Source organism: Capricornis sumatraensis, chromosome 2 (genome assembly GCF_032405125.1).
Source record: "Capricornis sumatraensis isolate serow.1 chromosome 2, serow.2, whole genome shotgun sequence".
Classification (NCBI taxonomy): Eukaryota; Metazoa; Chordata; class Mammalia; order Artiodactyla; family Bovidae; genus Capricornis; species Capricornis sumatraensis.
This window is the reverse complement of record NC_091070.1, coordinates 152,621,332-152,644,092: the sequence shown is the minus strand read 5'-3', so window position 1 is coordinate 152,644,092 and position 22,761 is coordinate 152,621,332. Positions and strand designations below refer to the sequence as shown.

Here is a 22,761-nt window from a genome sequence, read left to right as displayed (position 1 = left end):
TCATGCATTGTCCAAAATTGGCCTGGAACAGGAGTACAGCCAAGGAGAGCAATATAAACAGATCTTGCACTGAGATGAGCAATCTCTTTTTCTAGCCTCTCTGATTCACAGGAGAAGTGGGGACCTTCAGAGTGAACTCCAGGACTGCCCTGGACTAGGCACACATGCTTGGGGAGAGAAAGAGCCATCAAAGGGTCAGGCCCAAGAGAACATTTACACAAGAACTCCAGCAGGGACTTAAAATGTACCGTATGTTTTTGCCTTTCAAAGCATGATTCCCTTTCCTGTTTTTGTTATTCTGAAATTAAAAACATTTGGCTGGTGTGCCAGGCAGCAAAGGCTGCAAACAGCCCAGGTCACCAACACTGCTCATGCCATGCCAGGGAAAGCAATCACAACAGCTCTGACTTCAGAAAATCACTGCTGGGCTTTGTGCTCAATACCAAATTAATGTATCACCACTACACATGGTGGTTTATTGGGATCCCCTAAAAGTTATTAAAAAAAAAAAAACCCCACAGGAACCAGAAATGATTACTTTAAAATTAAGATGTGTGTGCTAATGGCTTTACCCACTGCCTCTGGCAAATGCTCGTACAGGATGCTGCCTAGGGGACTGTTGTGTGACATGTCACACAGAAGGTGCCATGAATGAATAATACTAATGCCAAAGGCATCCCTCTCCCAAAACATAAACCCACTGAGAACATAAACCCCACTCCAACTGATTCAGTGCAGGAACTGAAAGAGGAACTGGCCACAGTTTTTAAAAAAGACAACACACAGGACAGATGCAGATGCACAGAAGAGAGATGCAGATGTGCAGAACAGACTTGTGGACACAGCAGGGGAAGGAGAGGTGGGATGAATTGAGAAAGTAGCACTGACACATAAACACCACCAACACATATACACTACCAACACATCTTACACTTACCTGTGTAAGATAGACAGTTTCTGTGTAACACAGGGAGCTCAGCCCAGTGATCTGTGATGACCTAGAGGGGTGGGATGGTGGAGTGCAAGGGACGCTCAAGGGGGAGGGGATATAGGTATCCTGATGGCTGATTCACGTTGTTGTATGGCAGAAACCAACACAACATTGTAAAGCAATTATCTTCCAGCTTTAAATTTTTAATTTAAGTTCAATTTAAATTAATTAAAAAGAAATTTTTTTAAGACAATGCACTAATATTTAAGCCCACAAAAAGAGATGCTGAAGATGTAATTGGCTTCCCAGGTGGCGCTAGTGGTAAGGAACCTGCCTGCCAATGCAGGAGACACAAGAGACAAGGGTTTGATCCCTGGGTTAGGAAGATCCCCTGGAGGAGGGCATGGTAACCCACTCCAGTATTCTTGCCTGGAGAATCCCACGGGCAGAGGGGCCTGGCAGTCTACAGTCCATAGGGTCACAAAGAGTTGGGCACAGCTGAAGCAACTTAGCACGCACATATGCATGCAAAGAAATAATTATCTTTTTAAAAATGAGGAAGGGGAATTCTTTAACTTTCAATATAATTTGCTGCAATATTCTGTCAAATAGTTATTTCCCTAAACATACTTGGAAAAAATGTATTCCACCAAATTTCAACATTTAACTTTTCCAGAAATGAGCTGCTATCTGCCCATCATGCCACCCAGTTCAACTTCTTACGTATATTTCCTTCATGAAATAGAATGCTTAGGAAACAGGCCGGGGATACTTTTCTAGCATCATCTCACTAACCTGTGCACAGCTGTAATTCTCTTATCAGGGTTTTATCCTTAGGAGCAAGTAAAAATACATGCCAATACCAAGTATTTGTCTCGAAAAGAAAAATAAGCTGGAGTTAGCTCATTTCCCACATCTTTCATAAAGACCCAACCCTACAGTAAGAGCTGATATTCATAGCCATGACACTGAGGCCCCCACAGGATTCTCAGCCATGAAATGCTTGTGTTCATTGTTTTGTACTTACTAAGACTGGAAATCCCAGGGACAGAGGAGCCTGGCAGGCTACAGTCCAAGGGGTCGCAAAGTAGGATACAACTTAGCAACGAAACAACAAGACTGGAAAGCGCACTAATACATTTCAGGAATTTCGTGAGATCCAGAGGTCTCGTGGGAGAGGCTCGTGGGATCCAGAGAGGTGAAGGGATTTGCCCGAGGTCACAGTTCATAAGTGGCAGAGTCTGAACTTGAATCCAGGTCTGTATTGACCCCAAAGACCTTTTTTAACTACCACACTGCCTGTCCTTGACAGAAGAAGTCAAGGAACAGCCTATTTTATAAAGTGAAAAATAATGGAGAAAAACTTCACAAAAATAACACATACAAACACAGCTTAAATTACTGCCATTCATCAAAACAAAGAAATGCTTAACCAACTTACAATAGCTTTCAGGTTTCCCTTAATATCGAAAGATTTGATCACCCAGTTGACAGACTTTTTGCATTTCAAGATCAGGATCAGATTTTTGACCACCTCAGGATCCTTCCGAGAAGGTCTTATGTCAATTATGATATCCACCTGGAAAGCACTGTGAGTGGAAAACAAAGGCAGAGTTAGGACCCAAATGCCAGAAAGTTGCAACTCCCCTCTTCCAAGTCTTCATGTTTCCAGTGTCTGGCCAGTTGATTAAAAAGCTGGAGTGGATCCCAGGCAAATGACATGTGCAAAACAGATTGTTTAGTGCACACATAACAAAATGATTTTACATAACAATAGAAAAATACGCCTGTGGTTAATTAGCCACTAAACTTTTTCTCTTCATTGGGAAAAAAAAAATGGTGGTTATTTCATGTGCCCACTGTTTGAAAGGGACTTGAACAAACTACAAGAGTTTACTTTTGAAGCAGAATTGTTGCTTCTTCAGGCTCAACACCTTTGATATGTAACATTCTAATTTGTTATATGCTCAAAATCCTTCAAACCAGGAGTGGGTGGCAGTTTGGTGAGTGGAGGGTGGCAGGGTGGACGCAAGAGGGAGGCAGTAAAAAAAAGTTAGAAAACGTCAGAATAAAATAAGAAGCAAAAGGCTAGAGCATTTCTTGACTTATATAAGGTTTGCTTAAGCCATTAACATTCGTTACAAAATCATATCTGCATTAACTTCCCCAAACTTCTGGAGATAGCTATTAAAAAAAAAAAAAAAACAACCAGATGGTCAACCAAGTGATTATTGGAAAATTAATGAACACAATCCAAACTTCTAAGAATCCAGTACAGAAGAGAATTCTTACCAAATAATAACATCTCTGGCATTCTGGATTTAGAGGAAAGTCTTTATTTCCATCTTGGTTTTACACACTTGGAAAGCATAAAATGAGTGAAGCCTTAGGGCTAATACCTAAGTATACATGCTTCCATTACTTCTATTCCCGTTCCCTTTTAATTTTCCACAATTCTTCACATGGAACAAAATTTCCATTTTCAGAAACCAATCTGTAGTTTATTCACTTTTGAAATCAAAGTTTGACTAGAATTTTAACTGCAAAATCTTTCTATAATATAAATTAACAGTTTTACTCACTAGTCCCTATGAAATGCAGGTGAAAGTGGGAGAAAGGCCTACTTTCTCCCTTTTCTTTCTTACGCAAATTCCCTAATCATTCTTGATAAAGAGAGTTAAATTTTCAGTCCTGGACAGGATGCTAAGGGTTGAAGAGAAAGGCTAGTATCTAATAGCTCTCTGATGTGTCACCGTGAAGGGCCACTCCTCTGACACACATACACACACTCACACATACACACACTCACACATACACACACTCACACATACACAGTCACACACAGCTTCAAACAGTTATGAGTGCCTAAAGTGCTCTGAGGACACTATAAACAGAGATTTGTTTAAAAAAAATATTGTTAAAATGATAACTATGCTAATAAGGCACACTTTGTAATTTTCTTATCAGGGATAACCTCAGTCATAGGTGATAATAATTGAGTAAGAGTGTCTGTTCTATAACCAGTACAGTCCATCTTCTGTGTCTCCAGGTTCCACATTTGCAGATGTAACCAACCACAGATGGAAAATATTGGGGGAAAAAATTCCAGGAAATTCCAAAAAGTAAAATTTGAATTTGTTCCTTGCAGGCAACTATTTACATAGCATTTATATTGTATTTAATATAAGCACAAGCTGGAATCAAGATTGCTGGGAGAAATATCAATAACCTCAGATATGCAGATGACACCACCCTTATGGCAGAAAGTGAAGAGGAACTAAAAAGCCTCTTGATGAAGGTGAAAGAGGAGAGTGAAAAAGCTGGCTTAAAACTCAACATTCAAAACACTAAGATCATGGCATATGGTCCCATCACTCCATGGCAAATAGATGGGGAAACAAGGGAAACAGTGACAGACTTTATTTTCTTGGGTTCCAAAATCACTGCAAATGGTGACTGCAGCCATGAAATTAAAAGACCCTTGCTCCTTGGAACAGCTATGACCAACCTAGACAGCATATTAAAAAGCAGGAGACATTGCTTTGCCAACAAAGGTCGGTATAGTGCAAGCAGTGATCCTTCCAGGAGTCTTGCATGGATGTGAGAGTCGGACCATAAAGAAGGATGAGTGCCAAAGAATTGATGCTTTCGAACTGTGGTGTTGGAGAAGACTTTCGAGAGTCCCTTGGACTCCAAGGAGATCAAACCAGTCAATCCTAAAGGAAATCAACCTTGAATATTCATTGGAAGGACTGATGCTGAAGTTGAAACTCCAATACTTTGGCCACCTGATATGAAGAGTCGACACATTAGAAAAGACCTGATATTGGGAAAGATTGAAGGCAGAAGGAGAAGGGGATGACAGAGGATGAGATGGTCAGATGGCATCACTGACTCAATGGACATGAGTTTGAGCAAGCTCTGGAAGATGGTGAAGGACAGGGAAGCCTGGTTTGCTTCAGTCCATGGTCACTAAGAGCCGGTCGGTCACGACTGAGTGACTGCACAACAACAACAAATATTGTATTTACAACTAATTAGACAGCATTTGGAGTAGGCAATGGCACCCCACTCCAGTACTCTTGCCTGGAAAATCCCATGGATGGGGGAGCCTGGTGGGCCGCAGTCCGTGCGGTCGCTAAGAGTCGGACACGACTGAGCGACTTCACTTTCACTCTTCACTTTCATGCATTGGAGAAGGAAATGGCAACCCACTCCAGTGTTCTTGCCTGGAGAATTCCAGGGATGAGGGAGCCTGGTGGGCTGCCGTCTATGGGGTCACACAGAGTCAGACTTGACTGAAGCAACTTAGCAGCAGCAGATAGCATTTACATTATAATAGGTATGATAAGTAATCTAGAGGCAATTTAAAGTATACAGGAGAGTGCATGTAGGTTATATGCAAATACTATGCCATTTTTATAAAAGACTTGAGCATCTGTGGATTTTGGTATCTGAGTGGGATCTGCAAACAGTCTCCTGCAGATACCAATGGACGACTGTACCAAGAAGTTCAGATTATGCTTCAGAACTCATCTGGGATATATGGAATCTAGAGAGATCAGAAAATAAAACACGACACTGGCACCTTTACTGTTTTCTTCAAAGATTCTGTGAATATCAGCCTCTCCCTCCCTCTCACACAAGGGAGGGCTGAGCCTCTCCCTGCCTCAAGTCAGAATCATGTCAAGTCACATCATGTCTTTGTTTTCTTCTCTTGGTTCAGAAAACACACACACACTCACATTCACTCACCTGTAGGGGTTAGAGTTGGGGGTGATTAACTCAATGATATGTACTTCCTTATCCTGGGGCTGGTTGGACATCACACACCCTTCTGCAGCTTTGGGCTGAAGGTACTCAGCAAGATAATTGAGGGAGAGAAAATTCTTCCCTATGTTGCACGTGGGAGGGAACACTTGATCTGAAAATAAAAAGACAAAAGAAAGAAACACACACAATGAGCTATGTGGTAACCAGACTCAAAAGAGAGAAGGTAAGAGGGACCCTGGGCAAGTGCGGGACACAGGGAACCTCAAGCTTCTGCCCTGAAATGCTTCCTCTGTGGTCATCAGTGGGCTCCTTCTGATCAACTCCAGTGGCCTCTTCTAGTCTAAATCCTCTCCCTTCCTGTTTTCTTTGATTCTGCTTTGTCCTCACCCATTTCCTCTGATCTGTCTTTCAGTCTCTCACGGGCTCTTCCTCTGCTCATCCTTTAAACATCTGTGGTCCTCAATCTTCAGTGCACATCAGAAGCCACCTGTTTGGACTCCACCCCGGAGAGTCTGACTCAGAAGATCTAGGTGGGAGCTAGAAGGCTTTCGTTTTGAAAAGCGCCACAGTTAATCCTGATATAAACCAAGGCTAAGAATATCAGTTGCTTCCTCAACTCTTTTTATTTCATCTTCTTCCTAGATGATCCCAATCATTTCCACAACTTCAACTTGTACCTAGACCATGACTCCTGAGCTGCACACCTGCACGGTCATCTGCCTCCCAAGCGCCCCCCACCTAAAAACCCAACAGCTATGTCACTCGGCATACTCAACGCTGAATCCAATGACCTATCTATCCTAGCCCCAAGAATGCTCCTCTTTGGATATTTGCTATTTCAATTAATAGAAGAACCAGAAACCTAATTAACTCTCTGGCCCATGCTGTAGAATTAATCATTTCTTCATATTTCTTCCTCAGAGTCATTTATACTCTAAAGACTGTTCGAGTGGGGGCAGATTTCCACTCTTTCTCGTAATCTTGACACAGACAGCAAACGTTTATATGGCACTTTACAGTTTGCAAGGTGCTTTCACAAACATTATCTCATTGTGCTGAGGGCTGTTCATCACCTCCACCAGGGAAAGTGATGCACTTACGGAGTCCTAAGATACTCGCCCAAGAGCACATGCTGCTTACACAGCACCATGGCTGATGGGATTTCCATCAAGTGGTTTAAATGTTTAAACAGAACTTGAAACTGCTGGCAGTGTGACAGCTGGGACCAGTGTCAAGGAAGTTCTAGGTGCAGCAAGCTTTTTTCAGAAGGGGTAATTAATCAGAGACCTGGCACTTTAATGAAACAGATTTCTGTCTTTTTCATTTAATGGACAGGATGCCAGGGTTCAAATTCATAGGCAAGTCTCACTTAGGAGTGAGGCCTCAGCCCAGGAGTTCCCCAGATTGGGTTGATACTGCCCACCCAACTGCGCAACGCCCCTGTGCTAAAGTCTACAATACGCATTGTGGCATTCTGGCTCCAGGCACCAGGGCATCCCCAGTGTCACCCCCAGACCAGGGGAGACTGGGGGAGTTCACGGGGCCCCTGCTTAAAGGTTCACTTCAAGAAAGTGTTGGCTGTGCATTCTGTACTCTTCCCTAAAGACCCCCTTAGAGAGGCCCAGGCTCTGCTGACTCTGGCTGCTGGAGCAGCACCCCCCCACATCTGCTAAGGATTTTGCCAGATGAGCAGATGAGGAATGCACGCCCTGCAGCTGCAGCCCTGCGAGTGCCTCCCCCAGATCACAGGACAGAAAGTGATATTGGGGTGGCAAGGCTGCAACTTCATCAAGCGTCAGAAGATGGAGGCACGGGCCAGGGACAGGCCCGTCTGGAACTCGAGAGACAAGGACCCCCTCCTGGGACTCTGGCCTGTATTCCCGGTTCACAGATGAGCCTGGGGTGCTGGCACATATACAGTAGGCACGTGGCATAGGTTTTCGGAATTAACAAATACTGGTGTGAGATTTGAGACAAGCAACAAAAAGCTCACCCACACTGTGACCCTCCAAAGCCACCAGGAAAGGTTTAATTGTTTAAAAGTTGCTGCTATTAAGGGCTTAAGTCCCAGATGCCATTGTCACTAAGTTGAGTAAGCTGATCACTTTTTGTTGTGTGTGCATGCATGTATGTGGGGTTTTTTTTTGCCCCCAAATGACCTTCCGCATGCCTGGCATCAAAACTTATACCAACTGCCAAGCAGAGAGGAAACCACAAAGGGGAATCCCCGGGTAGAAACCTGGCAAGTGTGGGGGAGGGGGGAAGTCACATGCTTATTTGTATTTTAGGAAAGGATTGACAAACCACTGTGAGAGCTAGAATAACATACTCGAAGAACCTGAGAGGTAATGTAAAGACCTCATTTTCCTGCTATGGAAACTGAGGCTCTGGTGGTAGGTAAATCAGAATGTTGCCTGAAGCCTCGCAGATAATAAGCCCAGCTGGGATAAGAACTGAAAGCCCTCAGTTCTTCCACTCTAAGCATATAGGTCAGAGCAGTAGTTCTCAAACTTTACCAAGTAATAGAAGCACCACAGACTTCTCAGGTAGTACAGTGGTAAAGAATCCACCTGCAGTGCTGGAGACACAGGAGATGGAGGTTCGATCCCTGGGTCAGGAAGATCCCCTGAAGGAGGAAATGGCAACACTCCAGTGTTTCTGCTGGGAAAATCCCATGGACAGAGGAGGCTGGCAGACTTCAATCCACAGGGTCGTAAAGAGTCAGACACAACTGAGTGACTGAGCGCTCAGAATCACTCTAGAGTGCCTGCTAAAACACAGATGGCTGGACCCTACCACCAGAGTTTTTAAGTCAGTTGGCCTGGGGTGGGCCCGAGAACCAGCATTTCTAAAAGCTCCCAGGTGATGAGGATGCTGCTGGGGTGGGGACCACACTTTGTATAGAATAAGAAGAGGCCCATGGCCTAGGATCCCTAACTCAGCTGGGTAGAGACAGGTCAGGTTCTGGGAAACCAGCGGATGAGGTCTGCTCAGCAGAGTCTAATCCATGGTGATAGACAACAGCGCCTTGTGGTCCACCAACCTTGCCAAGGACCCTCACTTCCCCAGCTGCTCCTCTCCATGGTATGGGCCAGTGATTTACACCTGACTGGTGTCTGGAGTCAAGTTTTAGTATCTCCAAAGGTGTTGACAAGAAATTACAGTTTTACTGGGCAGGACACGAGGTCCTTAAAGTTCTTCCCTGATCCAGTCTGCAGCCTTGGGGAAATCAGTGCACTCTTGTGCACTGAAGCTCATGCCCCTCTTAAGAGAACAGAACAGAACCCAACCTTCTACATGTTACCATAACACATGTTGTTATTCTAACAAATTCCAGGGAAGTAATCAATATCCAGTCAATATGCACTAGAATTCTGCTTCAAAAAGAGACAGTGGTCAGGGCTTAGAACCTTTATTAAAAGAGATTTTTTGTTTGTTTTGTCCCAATGGGGCTTGACCTCTATGATTAGCGACCTGAATACCATGAGAGTTTAATAACAAACTCCAAATTTTGAAACTTGCTCTCCTTTAAACTTCTCCTCCCTCTATTCAACTAAACAAGCCTTTTCATCTAGGTAACCTACTTTTATGTTTGTTGTTGTCCAGTCGCTAAGCCATGTCTGACTCCTTGGGACTACACGTACTGCAGCATGCCAGGCTCCTCTCTCCTAGAGTTTGCTCAGATTCATGTCTACTGAGTCAGTGATACTGTCTAACCATCTTCTCCTCTGCTTCTCTATTCTCTTTTCGCCTTCAATCTTTCCCATCATCTCACTGGGCTAAGACTTAAAATGCACCATCAGGCAATAAGCATTAGACTCAAAGGTCAGAAAACCTGAGTTTGAGTTCTAGTTTTGTCATTTGCTAATAATAATGTGGATTTGAGCAAGTTAGCTTAACCCTCCATTGACCCCTCTGCAAAATGGTCAAAATAATGGTTTCCTCCTAGGATTACTGGCAGGGTTAAATGAGGGTGCATGTAGAAATCCCCTGATACGGCCTCTGCGCACAGTACACACTCAACATCACTGTCCTGAATCTATCAAACATCCCAGTTCTGGAAAAGAGCTGGGAACGAGCATTCAATAACTCACTCATGCTTCCACACAGTCGATGATAGAGGAGACAACTGCTATAGAATTCAGAAGAAAGCAGATGGACCCAGAGGACCTGAAACGCCATTTTTACACAATCACCTGACTGTAACAAGGGCCCATTCACAAGAGTTGTTATTTCTAGTAACTTATTTGGGAGTTCCAAATATACTCAACTAAAAATAATGATAAAGAAGTTATTTGAGAAATAATATGCTTTCAAAATTGAATCACCAGATATTTATATCCCTCTGCAAGGCAAGGAAATTAAAATAGGCCATTTCTTTTCAAGGCTAAACAGCTCCTTTCTCCAATAATTTGTCCTTGTAATGAGCATTCGTATTAAAAATACATTCAAACACTCTTCCTCTGCTATTGTCCAAAATTTAACTGATGTCTCGAGGCTTCAAATGCCCCTGGCTATGCCCCAGTAGTTCTCAAACTTGAAGACTCGCAGATAATAAGCCCAGGCTATGCCCCAACACTGACACTGGCTTTAAATGTTTGCAGAATAACAGGTGGGAGGAAGCTCTAACTGCTGACTCTCCTTGCTGACTCTCCTTGCACTCCATCAGTTAGCCCTTCCTTTCCCACACCTCAGCTTGTCAGCTTCCACTCACTTCTGACTTCTGTGCCTGGGTGTCTTCTAAATTCTACCTAACAACTTCCTCCTCTCTCAACCAGGCCACTCCCCACTTCTCCCCCTTTACCAGGCCTATCTCCTCAGAAGGAAAAAGGGAAGGAGAGGATGTGGTGGGGAGCGGGCCCCAGCGATCCCTCAGGTCCCTGCCAGCTCCAACAATCTGTAATTCTCTGATTCCTTGCCCTAGCCACCTGGTCTCCGAAAAGAAAACAACTGACTGTCATAAATCAGTCATTAATTGAGACCACATAGAATTTACCTTCCCCCACTTTAATATAAATGTTTCTTGCTATCTTGAGTTCAGTGAATGAAGTGACCGCTCCATATTCCTTTCGGGCCCAATTTAACAGATGTTCGTTTCCATGGGGGAAGCTCCTTTCTTCTGTTTCTGCTGACAAGGAGAAGTTTCTTGATGAAAAATGGACCAGAGAACCTTCAGACACCTAGAAGAAACAGAGTTGCATATTTAATGTGGTGCGATCACCTGCAGCTAAATCATTATCAGAAAAAGCTCCTGTCAGACAATTAATAAATATCTGTCAATCTAACCTCTTCCTTTTCTTACACAATGGCAACAGCTTTCTTCAGCTGCTCATTCAAGAAATAATCCCAAGCCTACCTTCTTCCAGGTAATGACAAAACTGCAAACAATGCAGGACGGCCCTTTGAATTTTTAAAGAACTTTGTGACGAGACCACAGAGTGCTTTGTGCAGAATCATAAGACTTCTCAGCGCTATTTTCCAGATATCTAAATTGAAGGCCAACCTTTCAGATAATGTATTTCAAGTCCAATAGGAAGCCTTGGTGAGTGTTTCCATGGGCTTGTAACGGATCAGTAAAAGTGATCCCAAAGGCTTGACTTCGATGTCCACATCTTCCATAGCTGCAGCTTCTGCCAACAGTCACCACCGCGGGAACACAGCAAGAGTCCCTTTGGTTTACTGGCTCCTGAGCCCTGAGATAAAATACGACCAGAGCTGGCCAGTCTTCTACCACTTTACACTACTTCCTCGCAGTGAGATGAATGTGTATTACAGTTTATTTTGTAAGACCCCCAAATTCCCATAGATAATGGAGTCAAGAGGCCGTTAGACTGATCCTCATAAAATGTCTGGGATGATTTATGCAAGACCCAATATTTGCTTGGATGTATTTAGACCACTGCTGACCTAGAATATCACGGTATATATAATTAACACAGACAAAGGGGGAAAATTATCATCTAGCTGCTACACTATAATTAAATTCAGTTGCTGGTGAAAGTATGCATGTCATCTTTATTGTCCAGCAACTGATTTTATCAGTGTCACGGTGGAACCTCAAAATGTGAGCAGAAAGGCTCAAAACCTCCCAAGCCACAGAACTATAAACATTTTGTATTGAATTTCACATTAACAACAGAACTACCATGTGATCTAGCAATTCCACTTCTGGGTATTTATCCGAAGAAAATGAAAACACTAACTTGAAAAGATATATGAACCATGCAGCATTATTTACAATAGCCAAGATATGGAAATGACCTAAAATGTTCACCGATGAATGAATAAAGATGTGGTATATATACACGATGGAATATTTTCAGCCATGAAAAAGAATAAAATCTTGCCATTTGCAGCAGCATGAACGGACCTCAAGGACATTATGCTAAGTGAAATAAGTCAGATGGAGAAAGACAAATGCCAAATGATCTCACTTATATGTGGAATCTGAAAACAAAACAAAAATCCAGATTCACAGATACTAAGAACAGACTGGTGGTCGCCAGAGGTGAGAGATAGGGGATGAGTGAGATGGGTGAAAGGGGTCAAAAGGTACAAACTTTGGGATTTCCCTGGTGGTTCAGTGGTTAAGAGTCTGCCTTGCAGTGCAGGGGACACGAATTCCATCCCTGACTGGGGAACTGAGATCCTATAGGCGGTGAAACAACTAAGCCTGAGCGTCACAACTAGAGAGCCCACGTACTGCAACGGAAGATCACAACTGCCACAACTAAGACCCAGTGCAGCCAAATAATAAATAAAATAATTTAAAAATACATATGTATATAAAAGGTACAAACTTCATGTTATTAAAAAATATGTTATGGGGATTTAATGTACAGCATAGTGACTATGATTAGTAACATTTATTACATATTTGAAAATTGCTAAAGACCATGGATATTAAAAGTTCTCACTATAAGAGAAAAACTTCTCTACATATGGTGACTGATGTTAACTAGACTTATTGTGATGACCATTTTACAATACATACAAATATTAAAGATTATGTGGAACACCTAGAACTAGTATAATGTTATATTATCAATTATACTTCAATAAAAAATGTTTTCATGTTAACTATCATCAACAACAAAAAGCAAGCAGTTTCTGCAGTGGTTACAGCCAGACTAAAAGCAAGTTGAGGGCAGAGATCATGCTTATGGCTCTACCCTTTCCAGCAGTGTTTTCAACCTCAACACACATACAAAATAGTTGTTGTTGTTGTGTTTAGTCATTGAGTTGTGTCTGGCTGAACATGACTTTGCCACCCCATGGACTATATAGCCTTCCAGGCTCCTCTGTCCATGGGATTTCCCAGGCAAGAATACTGGAGTGGGTTGCCATGTCTTCCTCCAGGGGATCTTCCTGATCCGGGGACAGAACCCTTGTCTCTTGCTTGGCAGGCAGATTCTTTACCACTGAGCCACCTGGGAAGCCCCATATAAAATACTTCTTACCCTTAAATACTGTGCTAGGCATTAATATTTTCTCAACTATATATACTTATTGGAGAAGGAAATGGCAACTCACTCCAGTGTTCTTGCCTGGAGAATCCCAGGGACGGGGGAGCCTGGTGGGCTGCCGTCTATCGGGTCGCACAGAGTCGGACACAACTGAAGCGACTTAGTAGCAGCAGATATACTTTTTAAATGCTAGCAAAGCAGTACTTCACCCCATTGACTCCATCACCGACTCATGCTGTGGTCTCCCTCTTGGCTGAAAACCAGAAGCATCTGAGGAGTTTCTAAATATCCTGAGACCCAGGCCACTCCCTCAGTCAACTAGAATTTGGGAGTGGGAGCCACGCATCAGCATTTTTTAAAGCTTCCTCGACAATTTCGATGTTCAACCACAGTTGAAAAGCCTGGCCTTAATGGGTACTGAGTGATCCACAGTTTGAAAAGCCCATCATGGGCACCTCACAGCTTCCTCTACACCAGTGGTTCTTACCAGGGGTTATTCTGCCCATCAGGGAACATGTGGCAACATCTGAAAACAGTTTTGATTGTCACAAACAGGAGGGAAGAGCTACTGGCATCTAGTGAATAGAGGCCAGGGACGCTGCTAAACATCCTAAAATGCACAGGATGGCCCCCATGACAAAGAATTATCCTCAACTTCAACAGCACCACAACTGAGAAATCCTGGCCTATGCTTTGGACTGACTGAATGTTATTGCTACTCAAAGAGCTACTGGATTCTCAAATCGGATCTCCAAATTGACAGCTCTTTCTATCCTAAAAACTGGGCCGCTATGCACTTTACAAAGAATAATAAAAACTTTCTGGTTTGTATTGGCTCGGGTAACCCAGAACTAATCACTAAGAAGCTGGGTGTAAACTATGACCACCTATAACAGTGACCACTCATTGCACCTACTATGTATCGGGCACTATAGAGCGCTACCAAATGTGGCAATGACATTTGCTACACGTCCCAATGCCAGTTATAAACAAAACCAGTGGGAGCACACTTAGCTCTGACCTTGTTTTGACATCGCCTGCATAAGAAAAAGCTCCTGAGCCATCTACCTGCCAACAATAACCATGCCAACCTATTCATAAATCCTCTGAAGCTTAGCTACTCATCAACACTGAACTTCAGACAATGCTTATCTGATTTTCTGACTTAAGCACTGTAGTAAAATCCTCTTTTCACTGAAAAGCACTTGCACTAAAAAGTCACTTTTATCAAGGCTGTCACCGCAAAAACCCACAGCAGTGCAGAGGCCTTTGTCCCACTGCCAGCGCAGTTCTGAATGTTTAGGCAAGCCTCCCTGGATGTTCCGTTCTTTCCTTTTTTCTCATTCATGTTACAACCAGAAAATAAAACACTAGGGCTTTAAATTATGTTATGCAGAGAGTACATTTCTTCAGAGTGGAAGGTGGGATAGATCACCCTGGTGCATTCCAGAGGCAAGAAATGTGAGCAGTGTAAATAAGAGAAGAAATGGGGAGCAACCTGGGAATGCATCCTGAAGTCATTAAAAGCAATGCCATCGTGGAGCTGACTCCTCGAGAAGGAGGAGCGCCCTTCACTCACCATCTGCCCCACTCGTCTGGCTTCTCCAGGGCCAGCAGCAGCACAGATCACACACTCAGGGCTGAGGAATTTGGAAAAGGAGTCAACTGCCACTCCTCAGGCAAATTCCAACGAGAAGAAAGCAAAGCTGCCAGGGGCAGTGAAGCGTCCCTGACTGCAGGTCAGTGGAAATTTTCTGCCGTAGCACGGGGTTAGTCAGCGCTCCTCCTGACCACCCATTCTCTGACTTGACACAGCAGCTCACACACAAAGGCCTCCCCTGAGCCCCACCGAGTTTTACAAGGTATGGTTATTTTCACCTGATCTTCAGAATGACCTCTGATGTAGGCTACTCCAATTTCCACAGAGAGAACCTCAGAGAAGCTAAAGGCCTACCCAAGGTCAGAGAATCAGCAACCAGGCCGGATCAAAACAGGCGACTTCTCACTCCTGGTCACAGCTGGCCCTGCCTGCATCCTTCCAGAAAGGAGACTTCACTGGCTCTCAGAGCAGGAGATGTCCCTTCTTACTTATAGTTGCCTGTAAGATTTGCCTTCTACCCACTTGTCTGAGCTGGGCTTTCCAAACCAAAGAATCCCTTCTTCTTTCTTCCATGAGACAAACCTTCAAATGTTTGTAGCTATCACTCAACCCTGACCACCACTTCACTTCTAGGGCAACAGTCCCAACCCCCTGGACTCCTCCCTAGATACCACGGTTGTCATATCTTCATCAGCAGAGTCTCTGGAATGTGGTGCCTGGGAAGAGACCCAGGGTTTGGGGTGTGGTCTGATGAGAGTACTGTGAAGGTTAGCTTCAGGTGTCAGTGTGATTGGGCTACAGGGTACCAGTTACTCGATCAAACATTATTATGGGCATTTCTGCAAGGGTGTTTTGGATGAGATTAACATTTCTTTTTCATTTAGTTAATTTATTTTTGGCTGTGCTGGGTCTTCGTTGCTGCATGTGGACTCTAGCTGCAGCAATCAGGGGCTACTATTTGTTGTGGTACACAGGCTTCTTGTTAGGGCGGCTTCTCTTGGTGCAGAGCACAGGCCCTCGCAGTTGTGGTTCTCAGGCTCACCAGCTGCAGCTCACAGGGCAGGCTCAGTATTTGCAGCACATGGGCTTAGTTGCCCCAGGGCATACGGAATCTTCCCAAACCAGGGATTAAATCCATGTCCCCTGCCCTGGTAGGAGAATTCCCAACCACCTGACTACCAGGGAAGCCCAGAATTAACACTTAGATCGGTAGACCAACTAAAACAAATTGCCCTTCCCAATGGGTATGGGCCTCACCCAATCAGTTGAAGGCCTAAATGGAGCAAAAGGCTGACCCTTCCCTTGAGTAAGAGAGAATTCTCCAGCTGACAGCCTTTGAATTGGGACATCAGCTCTTCCTGGGCCTACAGCAGTCTGCTGTCCTTTTAGCAGTCTGCTGTCCTTCAGTATCAAACTGAGACGCTGAGTCTGCAGAATTTGTAGCCTCCATAATCATGTGAGTCAATTCTTTATGAAATATCTTTCTATGGATGCCACATGAGGCCCAAGATCACATCAGCTTTTCTATCAGCTGAACCCTACTATAATCTCATATCCATTCACTTATGCTTTAAACAAACATCCAACAAATATTTATTGAGAGCCAAGCATTGTTCGAAGTGCTGGGAATATAGTGGAGCAGGCAACAGACAAAATTCCCTGCTTTGTGAAGCTTACAGTCTAGCAAGGAAGTCAGAGGAACAAAATAAACAATTAAAATACATGTTAACAAGTGTGAAGGAATGATGTAAATTGAGAGAAGAGAAGAGGGGCACTCTACTTTTAAGTGTAAAATCTGACTGAGAAAGTCACTGGGCAGGTCAAGAACTGAAGGAGATGACAGAGGCAGCCATGTGGACATCAGGGGAAGGGTGCCGGGGAGGAGACAGCAGCAAGGGCATAGGTCTGGCACAGAAAAGAGACAGCAAGGAGGCTGGCATGGCTGGAGCACAGGGGTGAGATAGAGATGAGCAGGAGTAAAGTCAGAGAGGCCACAGGGGAGACCAGAAGGTCCAATACAGACCACTGAAAAGGACTGTGGTGTTTAGTCTGGGTGAGATGGGCCGCCACTGAGGATTCATGAAAACATCTAACAAGTCACGCTGGCTGCTGTGGCCAGTCTAGACTGAAGCGGAACAAGGAGCAGGAGACTAGTATTAGACTTCTGGAATAATCCAGGGGAGAAAGAACGGCAGCTCACACCAGGGAGGTGGAGATAGGAATAACAGTACCTCAAGCCTCAGGTCTTGATTTTATCAGCTCAAGGCTCTCCTCCTCCTTCCCCTACACTGGTGTATCTTAATATAAATCAAAGTCTTTAGACTCATTTCAATTCCGTAGAGACCATATAAAAATCTATTCTGTTGATGTCAAAAATCTCTAAACTTCATGTGTGTGCCATCTCCACACTTGTCTAAATCCCTGAGATGCTGAACCAGACAAGGCTGAGGTCTGTTGACTTGCAGGCACGTTCTCACGCTGACCTGAGCACATGCAACAGAACTTGCAGGGGCCCAGGCTGTTTTCCAGGGCTTCCCCAGTGGGGCAGTGGTAAAGAATCCACCTGCAGTGCAGAAGCTGAAGGAGATGTGGGTTTGATCCCTGGGTTGGGAACAGCCCCTGGAGGATGGCATGGCAACCCACTCCAGTATTCTTGCCTGGAGAATCCCATGGACAGAGGAGCCTGGTGGGCTACAGTCCATGGGGTTGCAAAGAGTCAAGACACCACTGAAGTGACTTAGCGCGCCTGCAGGCTGTTCACCAACTACAAAGTGATCTCATGGAATAGTCCTCATCTTGTTTGCAAGGGCGTCATCCTAGGACCCCTCAAGAGCTCTCCTGAAATAAAGACATGACAGGCCAGTGCCACTCCTCTACCGGTCAGCACTCCAGTCCCCGCCTGATCTCCCTAGAGTGGAGTCCTTGCTAGAGTCTGGTTTGGGCTAAAGTTTATGGAAGAAAAGAGATGTAAAGAGAATAGCAAAAAAAAAAAAAGAGAGAGAGAGAGCAAGAGGGGAAAATATTATGTTTCTAACATGAGGAGGGGTTACAATCACTATTACAAGGATAATATACTACATGACTGAATATGGAATTGTTTTAAAAAATGTTAAGAGCAAGGGTTTTACATTTGGATAAAATGGCAGAAACTTTTCAAGGCAATTCATTCCATCCTCCACCTTATTTGCAGGTCCTTGCCCTGCTACCCATGCCACTGCTGGCTCTTACATCTCAACCAACCTCCCATCTCAACCATTACAGTAACCTCCTGCTGTGTAAGCTGCCAATCCTATCGCGCTCCACTCCTCATCCACACTATCACCAAGGAGATCTTTCTAAAAAGTAAAACACATGATGATGGAGAATAGCATCTAAGCATTTTAACTGGCACATGATCATAGAGGGCTTCTGCTCGCCCCACTTCCCAGAACTCCCCCAAGCACCTGCCCTATGAAATCACTCACAGTGGCACAACACATCATGCTACTTAAGATCTCCTGGGTCTTTTTACATTCTTCTCCCCACCTGGCTTGCTCATCCCCTACCCCGTGCTCACCTTGTAACTGCTCCTTGTCCTCCACAGGTAGCACCTTCTCTGTAAAACCTCTCAGACTCCCTTTCTCTCCTGGAGATGGAGCTGCCGTTTGCACACCATGAGCCCAGCCCCTCTCACATGAACTGCTACCATTTACCAGCAAACCTGCTGCCATGCCACCTGACAAGCACCATGGGGGCCAAGAAAGCACCCAGCTCGTTCTAAATCATCTCCTGGGCCTGGCAAGGTGCTTGGCACAAAGTAGAGACTCAGTAACCACTTGCTGAATGAAAGCTCAATGGTGTTACTTCCAGGAAAGGCTAAGCCATAATATCTTTATTCTTACAAACCTTGCTTTCCTCACTGCCCAGGAAATGATCTTTTGCCAGGCTTTAAAACTAGTATTTGATTTTTCACCTACTAACTCCCCTAAAAACCAATTATTAAATCATTTAGTAGTTCTGTGCCTTCCTGCAGAAACCACTGAACTTTTCTCCTGCTTACTAATTAAAACCCAGTCCTCTGACATTCCAACATGACAAACGTTTTCCTGTGGGAACGAACAGAGCCCCAAGCTCGGGGAATCCTGAACCTTAGCAAGTGTCCATTGAAGGGACAAACATGAAGCAGTGGACTGTCCAACAGGCCCCAGGCTTTGAAATGCACTGAACCACCCCCTCTCGTGACTGCTCTTCCCTACTGAAACCATGCGCACCATTTGTATTTTAAATTCTGATTATGCTACCAGACTTTTTTTTTTTAAAGAACATTACTCTCTCTGCCAGTGCTGGGAGTTTTATTACAAGAACTTACGGCTAGGCAACAAGAGCCAAGTTTGTTATTTTTTCTGGATCAGATTCAACAACCTTGTCCAAAGAGCAAGAAAAAAAGCAAAAGAGGCAACCAGCCCTTTTGTTTCCACACCTGTGTTTAAGCTTTAACTCTTAAAGTCCTAAGCAGACCCACTGAAGCCTCACGATGGATCTCTCCAGGCCCAGTGAAGGGAAGCAATGCTGGTCAATGGGTGTAGACGCTGTTTTCCTGGAACTGGGGCTCCTCATCTTAGCCCTTATCTCAGCACATCAGCTGACTCAGAGGCCTGGCGGTTGCCTCACAGTCTCTCTCTGGCCTCCCCCAAGCTGGTGTGATTTCTTCAGTGTGGAGGGAGACAGAAGCACTGCTGAGGATAACGCCATATTTTAAGTCCTCACTTAGTCCTCCCTGCCTTCTCCCACCTCATCCATGCTCCCAGGTGAAAATGCAGGCTGCGCTTAACTGCCCGGGTGGCAGTTAAGTTTTCTCTTAAGTTTCCGCCTTCATGTCTACTCACATTACCTTCTCAATGCGGCTTATATAAAATTACAATCCAACCACCCCGCAACCCCAACTCTAGCACCCAAACCTGAGTTACATATTCTTATTTCTAGAATATAATAGTCAGCTTCTAAACTACCATGTAATTTACTTATATATTGTGCCTATAGCCCATCTCCTCCCCCTAGTATGTAAGCTCCTTCAGAGGCTGGGATTTTAGACTGCTTTGCTTATAGGCATATCCAAAGCACAGTGTTGGACATAAAAAAGACACTCAATAACTATTTGATGAATGCATGAATCCTGAAGTCCTATTAACTGGCAGCGGCTGCCTAAAGCTCTATGCTGGAAAGTATTCTGAGGTCATATTTAGGAGCAGGGGAGAGAGGGGAAAGAGTGCCATGGTCAATTTTGTGTCTGCCAGAAGGTCAGGCCCTCCTTGCTCTACTGTTCAGTACAGTAGCCACTAGCCATTGAGAGCCTGAAATGTATGTAATTAATTGATCAGTGTCATAAATGTAAAATACACACCAGATTTTGAAGATATAGTAAAACCAGTGATAAGAAGATGTCTCAGAATTCCCTGGTGGTACAGTGGATAAGAATCTGCCTGCCACGGGTTCCATTCCTGGTCAGGAAAGATTACACATGCCAAGGAGCAGCTAAGCCTGTAAGCCACTACTACTGACCCCGACGGTCGCCAGCTATTGAAGCCTGCATGCCCTACAGCCTGCATTCTGCAACTACAGAAATCACCGCAATGAGAAGCCCACGCACCACAATGAAGAGGCGCCCTGGCTCACCACAACTAGAGAGAACCGCAGCAATGAAGACCCAGTGCAACACAGTCTAATTAATTAATTTTTTAAAAAAGGAAGACATCCACCTCTTTCAGAAGTGTGATCCTCAAACTTACGTATCACCGTGGAAGTATGTTAACATGCAGATTCTGGGGTGGAGTGGGCATATAGGGTCCAGGAGACTGCTTTATAATCATCTGCCTGCCACCCCATGATGGCCAGGCATACTTGAGGATCACTGTTCTAGGCCATAGATAAAAACATTATGTAATCTTTGTAAAGCATGAATAGGATTGCTTGGAGAACAAGCAAGAATTTTCTCCTGCACACTAGTTTTAAAAAAGCCAAGAGCGATAGTGTAAAGCAAGTCATTTTGGGAGTCATCTTCTTATATATCAAAAAAGATAGAAATGAGCCCTGTGAAATGAGGAACCATAGCTCCCCCATGATAAAGAAATGCCTGCTGAAATGTCAGAGGAAAATCTGTTTCAAGAATCAATCATTCTTTCTCTGTGTGTGTCACACACACACACATACACACACACACACACACGTGCGTGCGCGCACCCAATAGCTGGTCCATTTGGAGCTTGAGTTATCACTTGGGTGAGTGCCTGCTATGCTATTCAGGTTACAGCTGCATGAGGCTGCTCTAACGCACATACCCAACTTCATACATTTACATGACTTTGGCATTGCTGAAAGTGCAGCACTTGCACAATCAGGGTCAGCTCCTCTCTCTCTTCCGACCTGCCTTACACCCAGTCTTTACTACTCCTATTCCTTTTTCCTGACACTTGCACCAACACATCTCTTTCTGGAGATGCCTGCTTAAGAGAACAGAAGAAGTAAAATAAGGAAAACAAATAAAGCAAAGAAAAATACACGGTCATTCCAGAAACACCTACCATGCCAAGAATGTGTTCGTTCAATTCTAGCGGGGAGAAAAAGACTTATGGTAAAGTAGGAGAGGCATCTCTCCAGAGTTTAGGTTTTTGCATAAGTAAGATCTATGCAGATCTGATCTGCCCTAGAACTCATAAGAGTGCCCACACTCTTATGAGGAGATGGTGCTTTGATGTATTTCATGCACCAAGTCCAGCAAAAACAAACTTACATAGAGTGCTGGAACAGTACTGAAACATTTACCTCCCAAAAGAGGATAGAACCCTACATTCTGAAAGAGGAAAATCACACATTCTCCCTACCCCAATTCCTGGTAGGACTGTGCTTGCCTATTTCCTCCTGTCATGTGATTTGAAACCTGTTTTCTATTAACCATATATCATAACTTTGTGTTTTTTTCAGTTTTTTTTTAAAGAAATAATAACTTCCATGACCATGGAACCTACAGGCATAATTTGCAAAGCTAAATATTCATGAGCCATGTGATTGTGATCTCTGCCAACAGTGCACTCAAGAAACATGAATCCATGTGACCATTTAAAAATTTTTGGATGCTTTAATTTTGTATCCACAACCAGATTACTCTGTCCAACAAAATGACTTAAAACATATTCAACAATTTTTCTCAAAACACTCATGGTGATCATCCTCTGCTTTTAATTTTTATTTCTGTTGAAATATAAAGAACTAAAGGATTGAAAATGCCCTGTTTTTAATGCCCTACATATTTACACATGTCCAAGATGAAAGCTCTGAATGCTACCCAAAGAATAGAAACATGCACAAACTTGAACATGAGCCAGTCCAAAAGCAATACTCTAATCTCCCATGGAAATGTTACAAAAATGAGAGTATATATGAATACGCACATACACAAAGACAAGAAAAATAACTCACTGATTCTGAAAGACGAACTCAGTCCCCACAGGTTACCAAATTAATGAAGTGCAAGCTGCTTTATAATATAGAGTTTTCCAAAGTAAAGCCCCAGGCCACACAGGGATCCTCGATGACCTTATAAAATCATCTCTCAAGACTCTTATATTTACCCTTTCCCATCTTCCAATATAGCATGATGTTAGAAGGAGTATGACCCAAAATTTAAAGTGTATTTATCATCTAGAGTGTTTTCCAGGAAGTGAACAAAATGCTGGCATCATTATCAGTCCTTGCCATGATCCACAATATACTGTGGCCCATCAAATGTGCTTCTGGGAAATTTCTCAGTAAGAAGGATTCATTCTTCTATTTTTCTTTTAAGTTATATCCAATCTGCCAATGCAGGTTCAAGGGCACAAACTGAATTTTTCAAACACCTGACTCCAAACAGGCACCTATAATTCCCTCTACAGAGTTTTTCTTTATCAAGACAGGACAATCTAAGTTAGAAACAAGGAAACTAGGGTTCAAAGAAGTTAAAGAATACGCCTGGGGCA

At 43.8% G+C, this 22,761-nt stretch overlaps 1 protein-coding gene across 1 annotated transcript in view; it reads right to left on the bottom strand.

Annotated features, from left to right (window-relative positions):
- TGFBR3 (transforming growth factor beta receptor 3) overlaps window positions 1-22,761 on the bottom strand; it is a 200,237-nt gene that overhangs the window by 41,440 nt on the left and 136,036 nt on the right. The window contains exons 5-7 of the mRNA XM_068963634.1: window positions 10,701-10,884; window positions 5,687-5,855; window positions 2,373-2,520 (exon numbers count right to left, since the gene is read on the bottom strand). Of these exons, the coding sequence (XP_068819735.1) occupies window positions 2,373-2,520; window positions 5,687-5,855; window positions 10,701-10,884 (501 nt within the window). The remainder of the gene's footprint in view (window positions 1-2,372; window positions 2,521-5,686; window positions 5,856-10,700; window positions 10,885-22,761) is intronic.